General features: G+C 39.7%; 1 protein-coding gene across 1 annotated transcript in view; it reads left to right on the top strand.

Annotated features, from left to right (window-relative positions):
- The window catches only part of Grin2b (glutamate ionotropic receptor NMDA type subunit 2B), a 438,155-nt gene that overhangs the window by 315,178 nt on the left and 105,443 nt on the right, over positions 1 to 17,534 (top strand). The window contains exon 4 of the mRNA XM_004626083.1: positions 7,424 to 7,538. Coding sequence (XP_004626140.1) covers positions 7,424 to 7,538 — 115 coding nt within the window. The remainder of the gene's footprint in view (positions 1 to 7,423; positions 7,539 to 17,534) is intronic.

Here is a 17,534-nt window from a genome sequence, read left to right as displayed (position 1 = left end):
CACATTGTTTTCTTTGTTGTCATTGCCAGGTCTCTTTGGATCCATGGCCAAGCATTCACAGATCCAGAGTTTCTTTCAGTACGTCTGCAAGTTAACAGGAAGAGAAGGGTTTCTCTCAAAGTAGAGTGTCCTAGAGAAATGTTTGACAGTTGTCATTTGGTTAATTTAGGCATAGCTCCTCATCCAACATGACAGGAGGGCAAGCCTTTGCCTTAAAGTCAGGAGCAGGCATGAAGAATAAAGAGCAATGTACTAAGCAATCAGCTGGCTTTTTACCTGTCTTAGCACTTTCTCTTGGAAGGTTTTACTGCTTAATTTTGACAACATACACTGGGCTAAATTCCAATGGGCACCTTATGGGTGGAAGAGGAAGGGATTTCATTTGATATCTTTTAAAATTTTATTTAAAAAAACAATAAAAATGATACAGAATTTCAAAACAAGATGATAGGAAGTCAACAATGTTTATTATATTGTGTGTCATTATCTTCAAAGTAATTGCTCAGATTACTAGATATAGGCATATTAAATTGATGAAACAATATAAGCATTAACCATTCTTTTCAGTAAGCTAATAGAAATTAGCAATAAAATTATATGTATTCCCTTCATTCTTTTCTCTTTTCCCCCATTCCAGTTCTTTCCTTTTGAGAAGTTTCTCTCCCTTTAACAATATCTGTTTTATCTTTTAGATCTTACTTATTCTTTCAGTTTCTTCACTACGGAGACAGACACTCTTTATACATGACAGTCTGATTATTTTCATTTACAAATATACTCTTTAGTTGTACCCATTTGCCTATAAAAACCCTGAGTTTATCTTTCTTTATAGCTGAATAGTACTCCTTTGTGTAAAAATACCACTTCTTTTTATGCATTCCTCAGTTAATGGGCATTGGTGTTGTTTCTAAGATTTAGCTGTGACAAATTTGTGTTGCTATCAACATGCATATGTGTATATCTGTGTGCTATCATGTTTTCAATTCTTCTGGAAAAATACCCAGAAGGAGAATAGCTCGGTTGAATAGAATCTCTAAAGCAATTTGAACTCATAGCATGGAAATATGAGATACAAGAAAAGCCAATCCAGTGGCAGTGACATTTATGCAGAAGAGTTACAAGTCTCTTCCTACCGGGAAGTCCCAACTTGCTGATTATCCATCCCTAGGAAGCCTAAGTTTCCCACAGGACCCTAGCAAGTCTTACTCAAAGCAGAACTGACACAAGTTTGGGGTCCAAAGAACAGAGCAAAATCCTTTTCTACTGCTGAGGTCTTTGCACAGAACTAAATGAAAAGTTTTCCTTTGCTGCATACTTGATCAGTAGGCATGAAAAGATGGCGTAGTATTTCACTAAGGAGATACTGTCCCTTCACACAAGTAGAACCGTGCCTTCTCTGAAAGGATTTTACAGAGAATTGCATAGTGTTCAAAGAAGGGCTCCAGGAGATCAGACTAGGGGCATCTTGAGAATTATTTATTCTAGACTAAAATTACAGAAATATGAGCTCATCTGTTGCCTCCCTCAGAAAGCGAACTTTATATTGAAGTAGTGTGATTAAATGATTCCCCAAGGCAAAACAGACAAATAAACAAACAAATTCCCAGGGTTAACTAATCATAGTGGGGAAAAGCAAGTACTTCTAAGCCTTGTTCATTTAGGATACAGTAGGAATGAGAGGAAGTGTGCTGTTGATGGTATTATGAAAAGGCAGAAACTTGGGAATTGGTAAGACCCAGACTCAGACAGAACTTAACAGGCCCAAAGATGGCAGCAGGTCCCTGGCCTCAGGGTGCTCATCTCTAAGTGTGAAAGGTTACACTGCATGCAACAGTCCCTGCACATACTAATGTTCTTTGCCACCCAGGCATCATTTTTAAAGGCCGTAGTAAGTGCAATAATAGAAGCTAATACACAATTTTCATTCTGTGTAGGAAAATTCTAATTCCCTTAGGCTCTATTCCTAGGTACATTGTGTGTGTGTGTGTGTGTGTGTGTGTGTGTGTGTGTGTGTGTGTGTGTAAGAAACTGAGGGAAAAAGGCCTTGCAAGATCACGAAACTAGGGAAGCCAGAATCAGCAGGGGTCAAATGATGACAGAGTCCTGGCTCTTAGAAGTCTTGCCCCATCATCTCCCCAGTATGAGGATCTGTGTGTCATAGATTCTATATTTGTTTCTTCTTTGCTTTATTCCTCCTTTGGTTTACTTTCTAGCCATTTCTCACTGTTAAGAATTTGGGGGCATTGTGTAGCCTTCTTCACTCATTTGATTATAGGATATCTTAGCAAAGAGAACAGCTCCTGGGTTTGCTCCCATGTGGAGCCCTAGGTAGTCCAGAGAAGAACTGTTCCCCACCATGGCTTGCCACATTGGCTGAAGCTGGTGAAAAGCCACAAAAATGTAGGTATGAGGCCATCACTGCTGGTGGCAGAACTACTCAGCATTCTTGCTGATTTGATGATGGGTCAGAAATCTCATCTTCCTGGAGGACAGTTAATGTTCTCTACCTTCTTATACCCAAGCAGAGATTGTTGAGTGACTCTCCACAATCTTCCTCTATTTTCTTTCATTTCAAGTGAAACTAATTTGTAGCACTTAGTTGTGAAACAAAATCCAGGTAATAGCACTCAGAAAGTTTGCATTGTTAGGTCTAGGCAGCTGAAAGACGTTTTCTTTGTACTAAGTGCTGAACTGACAAATCATCACCCAGCGAATGAATGCAAGTCAGCCTGAACTACTAAGCGACTAAAGCACATTCCTCACCACCAGTAGGAGGGAGGCAATGTATTAAGCTTTTATCAGTCAGTTTTCAAAATACTTTAATATCTCATTAACTCAATACAAGTAATTTAGAATTTAAATAGCTTAGATATAGACTAGCCCAGACTTGAACTTTTTATGATTTGTGAAGAAGAGCTTGCAAAATAAATTAATGATATAAATATTATTTCAGACAAAGTGCCTAATTCATTGGAAGAAAAACTATTTTTAACCTGTCTCAAGTTATTATAAATTAAGATTATGGTCTAACCTTTACATTAGTTTTTCCTGGAATTCCTTTGCAGGTATCATTTTGTCTAAATAAAAAGAAAAGAACAGTTTTAGAAACTTGATATTTCTAATTATTTTGTCCAATGCATGCTTTAGTATTGTATTGAAAACAATGTGTTTTAAATTTCTTCAAGTCTCTTTTCCTTAAATAGAATCCATTGTTGACAAGATTAAATAATTCATGCACCATGAAAAGCTTGCCATCCACCTTATGATGTGGGGGAGCCAGGATCTGAGCAGAGGTCACAGGTCACAGTGCCCTTGCTCTTAAACACCTTACTACATTGCTGATGGTCTCTGTTGGGTGTAGTATAAGCAGTGTTTTTAATTTGCTTTTTTTTTCTATTTCTCCTCGTTTCCTTTCCACCAGGATGTTGAGTCTAGATATCTTTATTCATCTGAAAGTAAAGTATCTCACTAAAGCAGATGATCTCCTGGGTTTGAACCCACTAAGCTCAGAAGACAACTACTCATTCATCAATAATTAAAACTGTAATGCTGCATAGATATATGGAGAGCAGAGAAGTATCGTGCTGTCAGGGCTCTTGGTTTGTATAGAAAATTCTTTTTTTTTTTTTTTTTGGTTTTTTTTTAGGGAAGGGTCTACAGGATATTCAGGGTCTCACTACTAGGTTGGAGTTACAATGATCCGCCTGTTTACAGCCTTGCAAGAGCTGGGATTACAGGCGTGCTCCACCACACCCAGTCTCAATCGCTATCTCAGCACACCCCGGGGGTGAGGCTGGCACAGCAGGCCTGGGGATCAAACCCCAGGCCTTCTGTGCCTGCTTGCAGGTGCTTTAATCTGCTGAGCTATTTGGCCGGCCCTTATAGAAAAAATTCTGACAGAGCTCCTCCAAGCACCTCTCACCTACAGGACAGTGCTAGATCTCTGCCTTGGTTGTCAACGTGGTGCTGCGGATGAGCTTTGCTGGCATGGGCAAAGTCAAAGCGGCACTGGGCTTGTTAGCCTTAGCTTAACCACTTTAAACCCACTAGAGTGTTACTTCAGCTATATAGAGCAATTGTGTTGGCTCTGAGCCCATCAAGATTCTGAGGCTCTTTCTCAAGAAAGAGGCAAACAGGAAATGAGATAGGATATATTTCACTCAGGCTATATTAGGGGGTCTATGTAGTCCAGGCCAGGGCACGTGATATAAGAAATCTAAAATGCATACAGGGGCTTTGTGAAACTGCCTTAGTTAGTGACCTCATGGGAAGATGCTGAACTGAGAATCAGAAGACTTGAACTCTGGTCCTGACTGGAGCCTGTTTTCTCTTCATTATAATAAAGATTCTCAATGGATAACTCCTAATTTTTTTTTCTAGTTCTAGTGATATGAGATTCTATGCAATATGAGAAATCTATGAGAGAAGACACAGGGTTTCTTAGAGGTCAGACTACATCCTGGAGACAAATCAAGCAGTTGTTACAATATATCGTCCTTGCTTAGGGCTGGTACACATCTGCAGGCTTCTCATTAATAGCTCAATGTGTCACATCACAGAGAATTACTCAGAAAAACACAGTATGAATGATTAAGTTATATGCTGCTGAAGGACATAAATGAAATAAAAGATACTTCAGAGAAGAATATTTTGTATACCATCATAAAATTTTTGAAAACTAAAAATACTAAAGAAGTTCTTTGGTAGACGAAATGATTTTGCAGAGGGAGAAGACAGTGAACATTGCAGAAAGAGATCAATTTCTAAGGAAAATCAGGAGTATATGAGGCAAGAATAAGTAGAGAAATTTAGGTCAATCATGTTGCCCCAGAGTATGGTTTATTTCTTGAAAGGTTAAATTTCTCAACTTACATACCTATTTCAATGCTCTCTCTTTTAAAGGAGTCCTCTTAAGAGCCTGTGTACTTATTCCATTCATGCTAGTTGTGAATAGAATCATTTCTGAAACTTCCCTTTTATAATTGCTTTCTGAAATGGACACTTTAAAAAAAATTATGGTATTTTAGATAAAGTTAGAATTATTCAAAGCCATATCTGGTGAGAAGATGGTTCTTAAGCCAGGTAATTTATTTTTCCCTTTCTTTCCCCTTCTTCTGCCCTCATCATCTCTCTCCTTATCCCCTGCCCCCATTTATTCTTTTCATTTACTCCAAAAAGATCTGGGACTAAATTATTTTTTCTATCTTACAATCTTTTTTGGAAGACTTTCAGAAGTCATTGTAAATAACCCAGTATTGTCCTAGTAAGAACATATTTTTCCAAGCTAATGATAGATGTTTAAATTCGGGTTGCTTAGTTTAAAATAGTCTGTCTTATGGCTTTATAATAATATTCCTTAGAATGAAATCTGTAGGGCTTTGGCTGGGTGTTAGAGGTGTTGAAAGCTACAGGAAACCTGAATATTATCTTCAAACTAGTGATGGGCTTGGGCAGGGAGCATTGAACTAAGTATTGAAGCAGGAGGAAAGAAAAAGGCGCTGGAGGTCATCTTGAGTTGGATCAGGGGAGATCTACTTACTAGACTAGAGGTCTGCAGAGAAAACAATGAACTTTAATCCATGTGTAGAGCCACTGCATGAAGGAGCAGAAAATATTAACCTTCTGTTGCATATGGGAATCAGGATGATGTGGTAGAAAAGACCTGGAGCTGAAAATTTATCTGAGATGCTGTTTCTGCTTCCAAGAAGTAATGTCACTTTGGACAAATAATTTAATCTCTCTATGTTTGTTTCTTAATTCATCAAATTGAGCTTAGGGGTTCACTAAAAGTTATAATTTATTTTATAAAGGAAGTATGATGAATATCTAAATATTTGAAAAACTCTCATGTGGAATAAGGATTGTACTAATGCTGCACAATATCTAAGGAGAAATCAAGTACTAGAGGGTTGAAACGAAGCAGATTTCAGCTTTAAGTAAGATGGAGTGCTCAAGCATGAGATGGCTACCTTGAGGGTGGAGGATGGTGGGATAAATATCCCCACCAGTGGATGGCTTCAAGATGAGCTGAGAGGACCAGTTTTGTGTTGTTATAAAGGGGAATGTCAGCTGCAAGAAGTGATAGGCTAGCTGATTCTAAATGCTTTCTTCAGATCTAAAATTCTAGAAATCTCTACTCTTTAAGGATCATGCTTTTTTCTTGATTACCTTTGTGAATCTACACAAGACCAGGGAACGACATTACTAAGAATCCCAGACAGTTCTAGGAATGAGACATGATCTGTGAGGCTTGGGTTCATGCTAATGTCTTTATTATTGTGAAAAAGAGATGCATACAGCCACACTGCACCTTGGAAGACTTGGAGTCCCCAAGTCTCCCTGAATGAGAAGAGTTAAAGGAGGGACCTTAAAGCTGTTACCTCTGCTACTATCGTAGGATGCCTCTTTGCTGTTTAGCAGAAACACATATTACAAGCAGCACTGGGCCCAAAGCTCTGAAATAGCATGTTATGTGAACACAGAGCAAATCATTATTGATTCCTTGAGCCATTATGGTAAAGGGACATTAATTACCATCAGGTCAGTTGTACTGACGCATTCGTAATGAGAGCACCCATGGGCATTCCTAGGGGCAGAGATGCTCATCGCAGCCGCCAGCAGAGGAGGCAGGATGTAGGTGTCCAGGAAGATCATTTTGTTGTTCTGACTTTGGTTACCTCTAAAGTTTCTGCCAATTTACACTCTCGTCCCCAGAACACTTTGTGCAATGCTTCCATCTCCTTCAAGGGTACCTTCTGTTCACTGGACATAATGCAATAATGCTTGGTTTCAGATGTGTCCTGTGGCATCAGATTCCTGCCTAGTGGACTCACCTCACAACTCTTAGGAATATGGGCTGGGCAAGACATTAGTAAGAGTTTAAAACATATGTGAATGTCTGGAAGGAGAGAAAGCCTTATTCCTACAAACCACTTTGCTTAGCAGAAATTTGTCTTTGTCTCCACCCATTTTCTTTCTTTGTCTTTACTTACTCTACCCCTTTATTTCATCTCTTTTTTCAATAATATTTGTTGACACTTAATGAGGGTCTACTATGCACCAGGTCTCAGGGTAAGTGTTTAACCTACTATCTGATTAAACCTAATGAAGTCATCCCTTTTCTTACCCCATTTTCTGCAGAGAAGGAAAAACCCTGAAGTTCAGAAGGCTAAATAGTCACTTAAAGTCATAGCAACAGATTCAAACCAAGTACTTTTATTTTAAATTATATTTTGCCTCTATTTTTATTGGACAAAAACATGAATAATTGTCTTCTATAATTAAATGAGAGTTCAAGAAGTACCAGATTTTCTAATGATATTTGTCTGCCTTTTTACTGGTTTGTCTCCATTTACCTTTTACTTTTCTTATTCTTAGTATATTCCTTCATGTGCTTAATCTTCTTTTCATTTTATCTTTACAGATATCTGATCAACGTCACTTTTGAGGGGAGAAACTTGTCCTTCAGTGAAGACGGCTACCAGATGCACCCAAAACTGGTGATAATTCTTCTGAACAAGGAGAGGAAATGGGAGAGGGTAGGACATATCTTTGACAATTCTTGAGCCAAGTAGAAGGAAGGGATGTGAAATTTTGGGACACATTACAGGAAAATGTCCTTTGGTTTTCATTACTAGACCTATGGAGCAAGAGATCAAAACTTTTAAAGCACAGGAGAAGCCATGTCTCAAGTTGTGCATTCATTTTCATGCCACTTTGGCTAATCAAAAAGTGGTTTGGGGGCTCTTTATGAGTTCCATTTATTATGGATAATTGCATAGCAGTCAGGACTTTGTTTTAGTGAAAAGTCATATTTGTATAATGTGATAATATGATGAAGAAACCAAATGGTGGTACAGTTCAGAAGTCATGTTCTATATAGTATCAGGGTAGCCCCATAAATCCTTATAGGTTGTGATTTGCTAGAATGTCTAGAGTTGCCACCTATGGCTTTGGTCTGAATCTTGGTCACAGTATTTGGTATTTTACCATTAGAAATTGGTTTCTGTGGGTTCACAGACTGCTCTGTTCACCAGCTTGTCTGTTTAGGACTTTGGAAAAAAAATATTTTAACTACTCCGTGCCTCGGTTTCCTGGCCTATAGAAACAGAGCAGTACCTATGTCACAGGAATGAAGATTAAATATATTACCATCTGTGAAAGTACTTGGCCAGGCAACAGTGAGAAACTAAATATTAGCTTTAGCTCTTGTTTCTGATCCTCAAACACAAATGTTATAGAGAATAGGGTCATGACTGACCTTTCTCAAGTATGCTCTGTCATGCTCTTGATCCTTGAGGGACTTTGCTGAAAATTTGTTTTTTCAGATAAAAAATATTGGGAAATGCTGTCTATTGTTTCTTATTCTCGGAGACTCTCAGACTATGTTAGCATTAGGTGTCAGAGCAAAGAAACATCTTCTGTTTTCTTTAATATGGAATTTCCTTGCATTATTTTACCACAAGACCCTTTGTTCAGGATATTCTATTCCATGCAAAGTATACTGGGATACTGATTTAAGGTCAGGTCCGTAGACTATATGGGCCAGCTAGCTGCGAACAGGATTCACCCTATCAGTGTGGGTCTGCCTGCAGAGGAAAGTGTTCTCAGCTTTCTGTTGCTGTGATAGAAAACCTGAAATGAATCAACTTCTAAAGAGGGAAAATTTATTTTGGTTCACAGAAAAGGAAGTTTCATTTTGGGGCTCTTTGCACTGTGTCTTTAGGCCTGTGATAAGGAGCACGTAGGTGAGGAGACCTCTTTACCTCCTGGTCAGGAAGCAAAGAGAGAGAAGGGGGGCCTGGTACTCATATTCCCTCCAAGCCATGACCCCAATATGTAAACTTCCCCCACTAGGCCTCACCTTCTAAATGTTCTACCACCTCCCAATAATGCCACAGGCTAGGGCCAGATCTTCAGCAATAGACTTTTGAGGTATATTCAAGATCCCAACTGTAACACCAAGCTATATATTTCTAGAGAGAGTAGCCAAGAAAAGAGGTCAGAGGAACACTCCCTGAAATTCCCAATCATGTTGCAGAGAGCCCTGGACAGCTAACTCTGCGACCTGTGGGCTAGGCATGGCCCAGGTAGTACACCCTGGGACCTGATTCTTCATACTGAAAGACCTCAGTCTGTCATGTACTTGCCAGCATCAGGCACAGTCATGAGGCTTCCACTGTGCCTGATGTTCTTGATTAAAGTTATCCTCCCTCCGCTGAGTTATCATTTGTTCACAAATGGTTGTTCTCCAAGCGCCTGCTCTCCACCCCAATCAAGCTGCTTTTCACTGCTGTGGAGACATTATAATTTCACAAGAGTTCTGGCCCCTCATGTATAACAGGCACTTCTGCATATCACCAGAAGAGGAGTTCTTAATAACTGAAACTTCATACATGGATCAAAAGACATCTAGCTGGGGTAGCTCTTATGCAGTGGTCTGATGATTACTGTCTCGAGCAGGTGGCATCTCCTCACTGTCCTTAAGAGAACCACTTCCCGCCCTGATAACTTCTCTAGGCTGGGGTACAACGTGTGGGCTCTAGAACTGGATGCTCTCTCTGGAGTTAGATTTTGCATCTCATCAATTTTAAGTTTATTCTGGCTCTTGAATTTACTTTTGCTTTATTTACTTTAAATACGATCCTAGAACCATGGAATGATTCTGCAAATGGGGCTCTGTCCCTGATGCCAGCCTTTATCCCCTCAGGTCTGCCCCACCTGTGGCTCCAGAATGAGCTCCTAAAACACAAATGCACATTCTTTCCCTGCCCCTCAGGGTTTCTGTGGTTTATGGGCTGGAGGCCACATTTTGCCAGTTTTTGTGTTCAAGTTCCGGTACACCTTCCAAGGCCTGCCTTCTCTTCTTGGTCATTTCCAACAGTGGACTCCCTTCTGTCCGGAGAATGTGCCCTTGTATGTCTTGCCCACTGTACATATCACAAAGCTTTTATTTCCTAAAATTCATTGTATGTTTACAGAAATCATTCTTTGAAGTGCACTTAAAAAGTCACTGCAGGTCCTTGATTGCAGTACAATGCCTCTCCCTCCCCTGTCCTCTGTAGCTTTAGTCTGTATGTCCTTTGAAGCTCATCATAGCCTGCCTTGTGTTAAGGGTTGTGTGCATGCATACTCCAAAGGGCAGAGGCTATGTCTGTCTTCTGATCATTGTGTCTTCACAGCAACCTGGAAGTGTGTATTCCATACAGTACTTCAATAAGTACTTGTGGAATGAATGAGAACCATTACATACTGAGCCTAAAACCGACCACCGAGAGTCCATGTTTATGCTGTTGCCCTTGATACAATAGCTGTTTTCTTTTGAGGAGGGAATAAAATCTTTGGGTAAATTGAATTTTTATAGATTGTGTCTTAAATGTACTGAAGGAACTTGCTATTTAAAGAAATTCTGTGGTTAATCATTTTGTAAAGCATTTTAGGAGGGGTGAGATTATAGAATGGAACATTTTCATTTCAACTTGGTTAAGCCTGGGAACATTTCTGAAGAGAGATGTTTAGTGTCTATTGAGTCCACACAGCTCTAAAATTAAGAAACCTCTATAGGTATCACTTGTGGGCAGAAAGGAGGGGCAGGAGGCAGACAGGACTCTCGGGGTTGGCTTGGATGTGAAGGAATCGCACTGGGGCTAGTTGCACCTTTTCTTCTACAGCTCCTCTGGCTCCAGGGTGTCATTCTCAAGATTCCCAATGTCATTCCAGTAAGTCCTTGTACTCCAAAAGGATTTTTATAATATCTGTGGACTCCAGGGAGGCAGGCACCAGGTTCAGCAGTGCAGGGAGGAGTAGAACACTGGAAAGTTAAGTGAGTTTAGTGGGGGGCACACAATAGCTGCGTGACCTGCTCTCTTCACTTTCCTTGATCTTTATTTCCTCATCTCTAAAATGATGGCCTGAGACTAAGACCTCTAAGGCCTTTACAGCTCTAAATTCTGGGATTACAAATTCCTGTTGTAAATGATTAGGGTCTTGAAATTAGGATGACTGCTGACTTATACAGAGGGAGCTTGCTTTTATTTTGAAGGACAGTAGCTGTTGGTGATTCTGTGTCACTCTTGTCATCCAGGTAAATTCATGACCCCAGAAAAGCCTTTCTGATGACCAGCACTAAAGTGGCCAACTAGTAGTCACTCCAACACAACAATTTAACTTTTCTCCTTTCCCTCTCTAAAGAGGGAACATCTTTCTTTTTTAGCACTGGGGATAAAACCCTTCCCCCTGAGCTACATCCTCAGTCTGTTTTATTCTTTTATGGTGAGACAGGTTCTGACTAAATTACACATGAAGGATTCAAATTTGCCTCTTGCCTTAGTTTTCCAGAGTGCTGGTATTACAGGTATGCACCACCACACCAGGCCAGTTTAATTTTCTTCTATATACTTACTATCTTGTGCTCTGCTTATTTGCCTGCTCGTTTGTTCACTGCCTGTCTCTTTTCATCAGGACACATGTTTTATGGGGACAAGGACCTTGTTCACCTCTACAATTCTAACTCTTAAGTATAGTGCTCAATGAGATCATGAAAAGATACCTGTTAAATAGATGAAGACTCTGCGTGTTTAGGAAAGTTACATGTTGACTAGCATGTTCGCTGCCACCCTGAAAGCCTTCCATTAGAAAATAGTGGTTTACTGAAGACAACAAGAGAATAGGTTCCACCCCACCTTTGGAGTGAATATTCTGGTACCCATGAAGGACTTTAGGGGAACTTTTCAGGGAGGCTCAACATCCTGCAAAGGTGTGATGTGCATGAAATAGCTTCTAACCAGGGGCCTTGGCTGGAGGAGATGATTGAGCTGTTGGTGTGAACCATGTGATGGAATTCACAATAGTCCTTTATTCCTTCAAAAAGTAGTCCCAAAGCTACTGTCTTATAAATTTGGTTCCTTTGCCATCCCTTGAAGTCAACACAGTATAAACTACTGTTTTGGAAATCGAAAAGAATTACATTCAGTCCCCTCCCCCCGGTGTCATTTATCAGCTGTACCAACACGGATGGGTGAATGACAGGACCCGAGATTATTTCCCCTCCACAAACTAGAGTTTTACATAGGTTCTTGTAAAGATTAAATGGGATCTTAGCATCAAACACCAGTTAATAGTGACTGTAGCAGAGCCAGTATTCAACACATATCATTTTGTTGTTGCTGTCCTTCATGTGTAATTAAGATGATATTTGTGCATGGTTAAAGCAAAGGGTACAGATGCTTACCTGGTAAAAGGAATGTTCTCTTTTTACATAGGGTCCTTAGCTTTTCTTTCCAGAGCAATCATCATTTGCAATTTCTGGAACCTTCCCCAGAGCTATTATTGCTGCAAATTTCGTATATATTCCTCTGAAAATACTCCAAATGCTTGAAAATGTGATGTATTTATTCTACAGGCTTTATGAAACAAACAATACCTGCTCTTGTGAACCTTTAATAGGATCCTATATAAGTACCTATCAGGACGCATCATGGCTACCATAGCAAAGATATCTCTGAATGATAAACTTGTTTAAAGAAAACCCAGAATATCATTCTGGCATTTAGAAGTGTGGAGAAGGACATTTATCAGTGAATTCACAAACACACAAGTGCGTGCACACACATACACACACCCCAATATAGCATAGTGCATCAGAAGGGCAGGTAATGGCACAAAAAGTGATTGTGGACAAAATGGGCTCATTTGTAAGGCTCTAAGTAGAGAGAAAGCTGCATAAACTTGCATTAAAAATAGTCTGGCACAGAGAAGCCTCTCCAACCAGCTCTCAGGCTTCTATCTCCATCAGAGCTTCTCATGATTTGCTTCATTGCAACTGCTCGGTGCTTCCATTTAATCGTTCCCAAAATGGGGATAATAAAAATGAAATGCAGTGGGGGTGTGCTCTGAGTAATGACTTCAAAAAATGATGATGGTGCATTTTGAAGCAGAAAGATGTAAACAGACCTTAAAGAGACTGTCTGGGTCAGAATGAAAGGAGGATATGTAAAATTTAATCTTTGACTATCTTTGCCCCAATGATACAAGAGTGTGTTTTATAAGCCTATGCCCTCTTCCCTTTCTTCACCTAACAGAAAATGCCCTTCCTTCTGTAAATTAAGCATTGTTTGACTGGCTCATTTCTTGACTTCTCAGATGCCTTATTATCTATGGTTTGCAGTTCTGAAACATCACAGCCACATCCATCAGTTAAGGAAATAAAAGGATTTGCATAACAGAACTTGTGAATGCTGGGCATATAAAAGTACCTAAGAATTAGGGTGGTGAGTGACCAATCTGAGAAAGAAAAAGACCCTTCCAAGCGCCACAGGAGCAGCAGCATAGCCAGGCAGAATACTCTAGCAGCATCTGGATTCGGGGATAAATACAACAGGTTCAAGGTTCCTAATGTGTGTGGGAATCTCATATCCAAGTATGATGCTCTGTGATACTAACGCTGAAGGACAGTGGTGACCATATTCCACAATGATTAATTGGGTGACAGTGTAAGAGTTGATTGCTGATTAGCAGATATCACTTGAAAGCTTCAAATGACAAAACAGCCTCTTCATCCCTATCCATGTACTGATCTTAGCACCCTCATGAGCAGACTGGCAGACTTCTCAAGGACTTAAGATCCACATCTATTTACATCCCTGTGCCCAGGACAAAACACCTACAAGTAGGGCAACAAATACTCGGTGACTACCCCAACACATCCGCACACACTGTGTTCTACCCCCAGTCTCAGAGGAGTATCCATGCTTGGTCCAGGCTGGGCCAAGAGTACTGAAGGGGTGGAACAAAAGCTGCTCACATCAGAGGGGTTTTGTTCTATGTCTCCTGATACCAACATTTGATGACATGCAATTTTGACCAACTTCAACCCAAGTACTAATATGCATCATTATATTAAGGGATTAGAAAACGAGATCCATTGAGAAAAGCTACAGGGATTTATGTTGTTAAAGGTAATGAGGTGATGACCTATGCCCCTCAAATGTATGAATAATTATTATAGTGTGTAGAGATCAGCTGTTCACAGCCTCTTGAGATAGAATGAGAGTAAGTGGGCTTAAGGTCAAGCAGAAAGGATTTATATTGACTACAGGGAGAACTGCCTAATAGAGAGAAGTCTTGAGTACTAGAACTGCACCAAGGAATGACTATGAAAGCCCTGAAAATTGCAAGTTCTCATCTTTCTGTAATATATGCTCCTCCCCAAAGCAATGGCACGTGAGCTCTAGAGTGCTTTCCTCTCTTCCCTTCCCATCGCCTTCTCTTCCTTTCATGATTTTAGCTTTTTTTCCTTCCCTCTCTACCTTCCTCCATCTCTCCTTCCCTTCCCTTTTTCTTCCTCTCTGCTTTATATCCTCCCTTTCCTCCTTCCTTCCCACAGGTAATTTTCAACCCTTACCATGAGCTGAAGACTGCCGCTATCAAATTACCATCATAGTTTTCATTGTGGCTGAAATTAAAAATAACAACAATTCTGTGAAACACTTGCAAGAGAAGAGCAGAAAATTGGAGGAAACAAGCTTCAGAAATGTCATTTCAGAGAGGGGAGTTGACTTCAGATGCTTGTCATTAGCCACTGGATGAAAAGGATAAAAGAACAAGATAACCTTGGTTGCCTTTATTTCTTTCTATATTTGCTGATGGGGACAAAAAAGCAGAACTGAGCTCAGGCATTGGTGTTGGTTTAACCTTGGCCTGAGACAACAGTAAAAAGAAAGTGTCCCCAAAGCAGAAAGACTTCTTCCATCCACGTTGTCTGACTTACTTCATGACCATGATTTGTAGCTGGTTCCTGGGTCTCTTTGAACTGTTTCTCTAATTTCTATATTATACTATTTTTCCAATAGTGCTATTTTGCATTTGTGATACAGTTGAATTTGGAGTGTCATATATGAATAGCTTACAAGCTACTTTTTTCTCTTATGATACTGTGGACATCTTCCTATGTTATTAGTATTATTCGAAATCATGAAACTTAATTGTTGCGTGATAGTCCATTGTTATGCATGCATTACACTTTTTCAAACTGATCCCTTAGGATGAGACATTTTATCTGCTGTTAAATAGAGACTTTTATTTTTCATGTAAAAATAATTTCAGAGATGTTTATGGTGCAACTTTGATACCATAGGGCTGCTTCACATGATGAGAGGAGTTGATCTATATTTTCTTGTTGAATGTGTTTAAATCTTAGAAGTGAAAAATCTTCCATGTGGGAATTTTTTGGTTAATATTAATTTACTAATAAGCAATGCGCCCGTGTGCAGTGTATATGTAAGACTCTTTTTCATTATTTTGGATCTGCTATGAGTCATAGAAACACTTCTGTCTGTGATCTTCTGATTGAGTGCGCTGCCTTCTAACTTTGCTGATGTCTTGTCTTTGGGAGTGGAGGCCATGTATTTTGTTTATCTATATTTTTCCACATAATTATTTCATTGTTTGAGAGTTATATACTTAAAAATTCTGATCCATGTTTCTGGGCAACCAACAGGGCTCTCATACTTGGTGTGACAGCCTTTCCAGTGTTTTTGCTACTCTTTAATGGACAAGTGATCCAACAGGAGGAAGCAGTGGCCGCCCTTCACCAGAGGGGGCAGCACTTGACAGCTGGTCCACTCAGGCTGAAATATATATACTACCCCAGGCATACTTTCTTGTGTTTTCCACCATGCAAGCTACTTTGTGCATGTTTAATAGCATACTGACATTGGCTGAGATCTGAAGTTTGACAGAAACTTCTATCTGTCTTTCATATATAAGCTTGCCTTCATTCATCTAGCACCAAGAGAGCTTATCCTTTAAGTTTTCCCTATAGTGATCATGGAATTATACTAGTTCATGCACAAATTCTCTCTCCTAAATGCCTATTTATAAGAACTGAGCAGGACCAAGGTAAGAGTGATTCATGTGTTCAGGAACAGAAGCTCTAACCTTGGCATACTAACTCTGCCAAGCCAGCAATACAAAGGTTTCAGAGGAAATATTGGTCGATAAAAAAGTCTATGAATGAAAGCTATTAATAAAACCTTCGACATAAACCTCCCATCAGAGCTATGGGACATAGATGACTGGGGATGCTTTTATAATTTTCTCTGTCAGAATTGCGTCTATTCATGATTTGGTGAACATGTTCATTCATTCTGACAAAGAGTGGTGTTTTAAGATGACCGCGATGGTGCTCTCTTACTTCCCCAGAGGCCTCCTGCTCTGTCATATATCCAGGTGATCTCCACTGCTCTTAGGTGGCTGCAGCTAGGATTACAGGTCTTCACACATCAGCCAAATGTTCTGAAGGTTGAAATGAAAGCAAATCTGTGCCAGGGCAATAGTGAGAAGGCAAGCGTGATTCCAGAGAGGAAAACAGAAGGACAGGAATGTGTGCAGCAGGTGCCTGTTGGAGAGAGAATAAGAGGCTGAGAGACCCCAAGAAGCAAGGAAACCATACTCCACTGCTACATTTTCCAGAGGCCTGAATGTCCCGCTTATACGAAACTTCCTCTGGACACTGTCCTACATTTTTATAGTCAAGTGATTTGGTGCAGGGCTTCTTAGGTTATCATCTTTGGCTATTCCTAAAATATGCACCTTTTTTTCCTTCATTTATCCCATAGGGAATGGAGTTTGCTAGGAAAGGAACAAAATATTCCCTCTTATGTAGAATTTCTGATGGATATTGAAGCCACCTTACCATTCTCTTTATAGAAAAAAATTAAATCTATTTCCCTATAAAAGCTGTGAAAGATATATAAATGCTAGAACAGTCTAGCCTTAGATTAAAAGACATTAGCCAGATTTGGCCACTAATACAGCTGATGTATTTATATAACCGTATTTTAGCAATGTCATTTATAAAGAACATTAGCATATTTGATACTATTTTGATTCTACTGAAACTTTGAGAAATACTTGTATATATAAGTAAGCTGAGACTCAGAGATGTCACATGATTTGCCTAAAGTTACAGAGCTCAGATGTGACAGCTAGATCCATTATCCAAAGCCATTCATGTCCAGTATATTTTTGCTGCAACACTCAGAAGATAAGATTTTAACCAGACTAATAGGATTATAGAGTAGCAACATCAGTGAGAATGATTTTGTAGACCAGAGGATAATTAGCATGAGTGGGACAATTGTTTAAGAGGTTTAAAACTAAGTTGAGAAATGGTTGGCACTGGAAGGGGGTTTTGGAATGTACAGCCCATAAATCCCAACTGTACCTGGCTACTGCAGTGAACTGATTTCCTGAGATTAATAAAAATGGAAGGAAGGAAAGGAGAAAAAAAGGAAGTGGTAGAAGCAAAGAGAGAAAGCTCTTTTGTATTCTTAAAACCTATACTTCTTGAGTATCTGTTATTAAACTACAGATTTTGTGCATGTGCAAGTACACACACACACACACACACACACACACACTTTCTGTTTAGCTAAGAGCAAGAATCCCTGTCTTCAACTTGAGAAAGGAGAACATGTGTCTTTGAATGACAGAGGCCACAGCTTCCTACAAAAAAGCAGCTGTCCGGGTTGTCC

The sequence above is a fragment of the Octodon degus genome, unplaced genomic scaffold (genome assembly GCF_000260255.1).
Source record: "Octodon degus isolate 3935 unplaced genomic scaffold, OctDeg1.0 scaffold00012, whole genome shotgun sequence".
Lineage (NCBI taxonomy): Eukaryota > Metazoa > Chordata > Mammalia > Rodentia > Octodontidae > Octodon > Octodon degus.
This window is presented reverse-complemented; position numbering and strand designations above follow the sequence as displayed.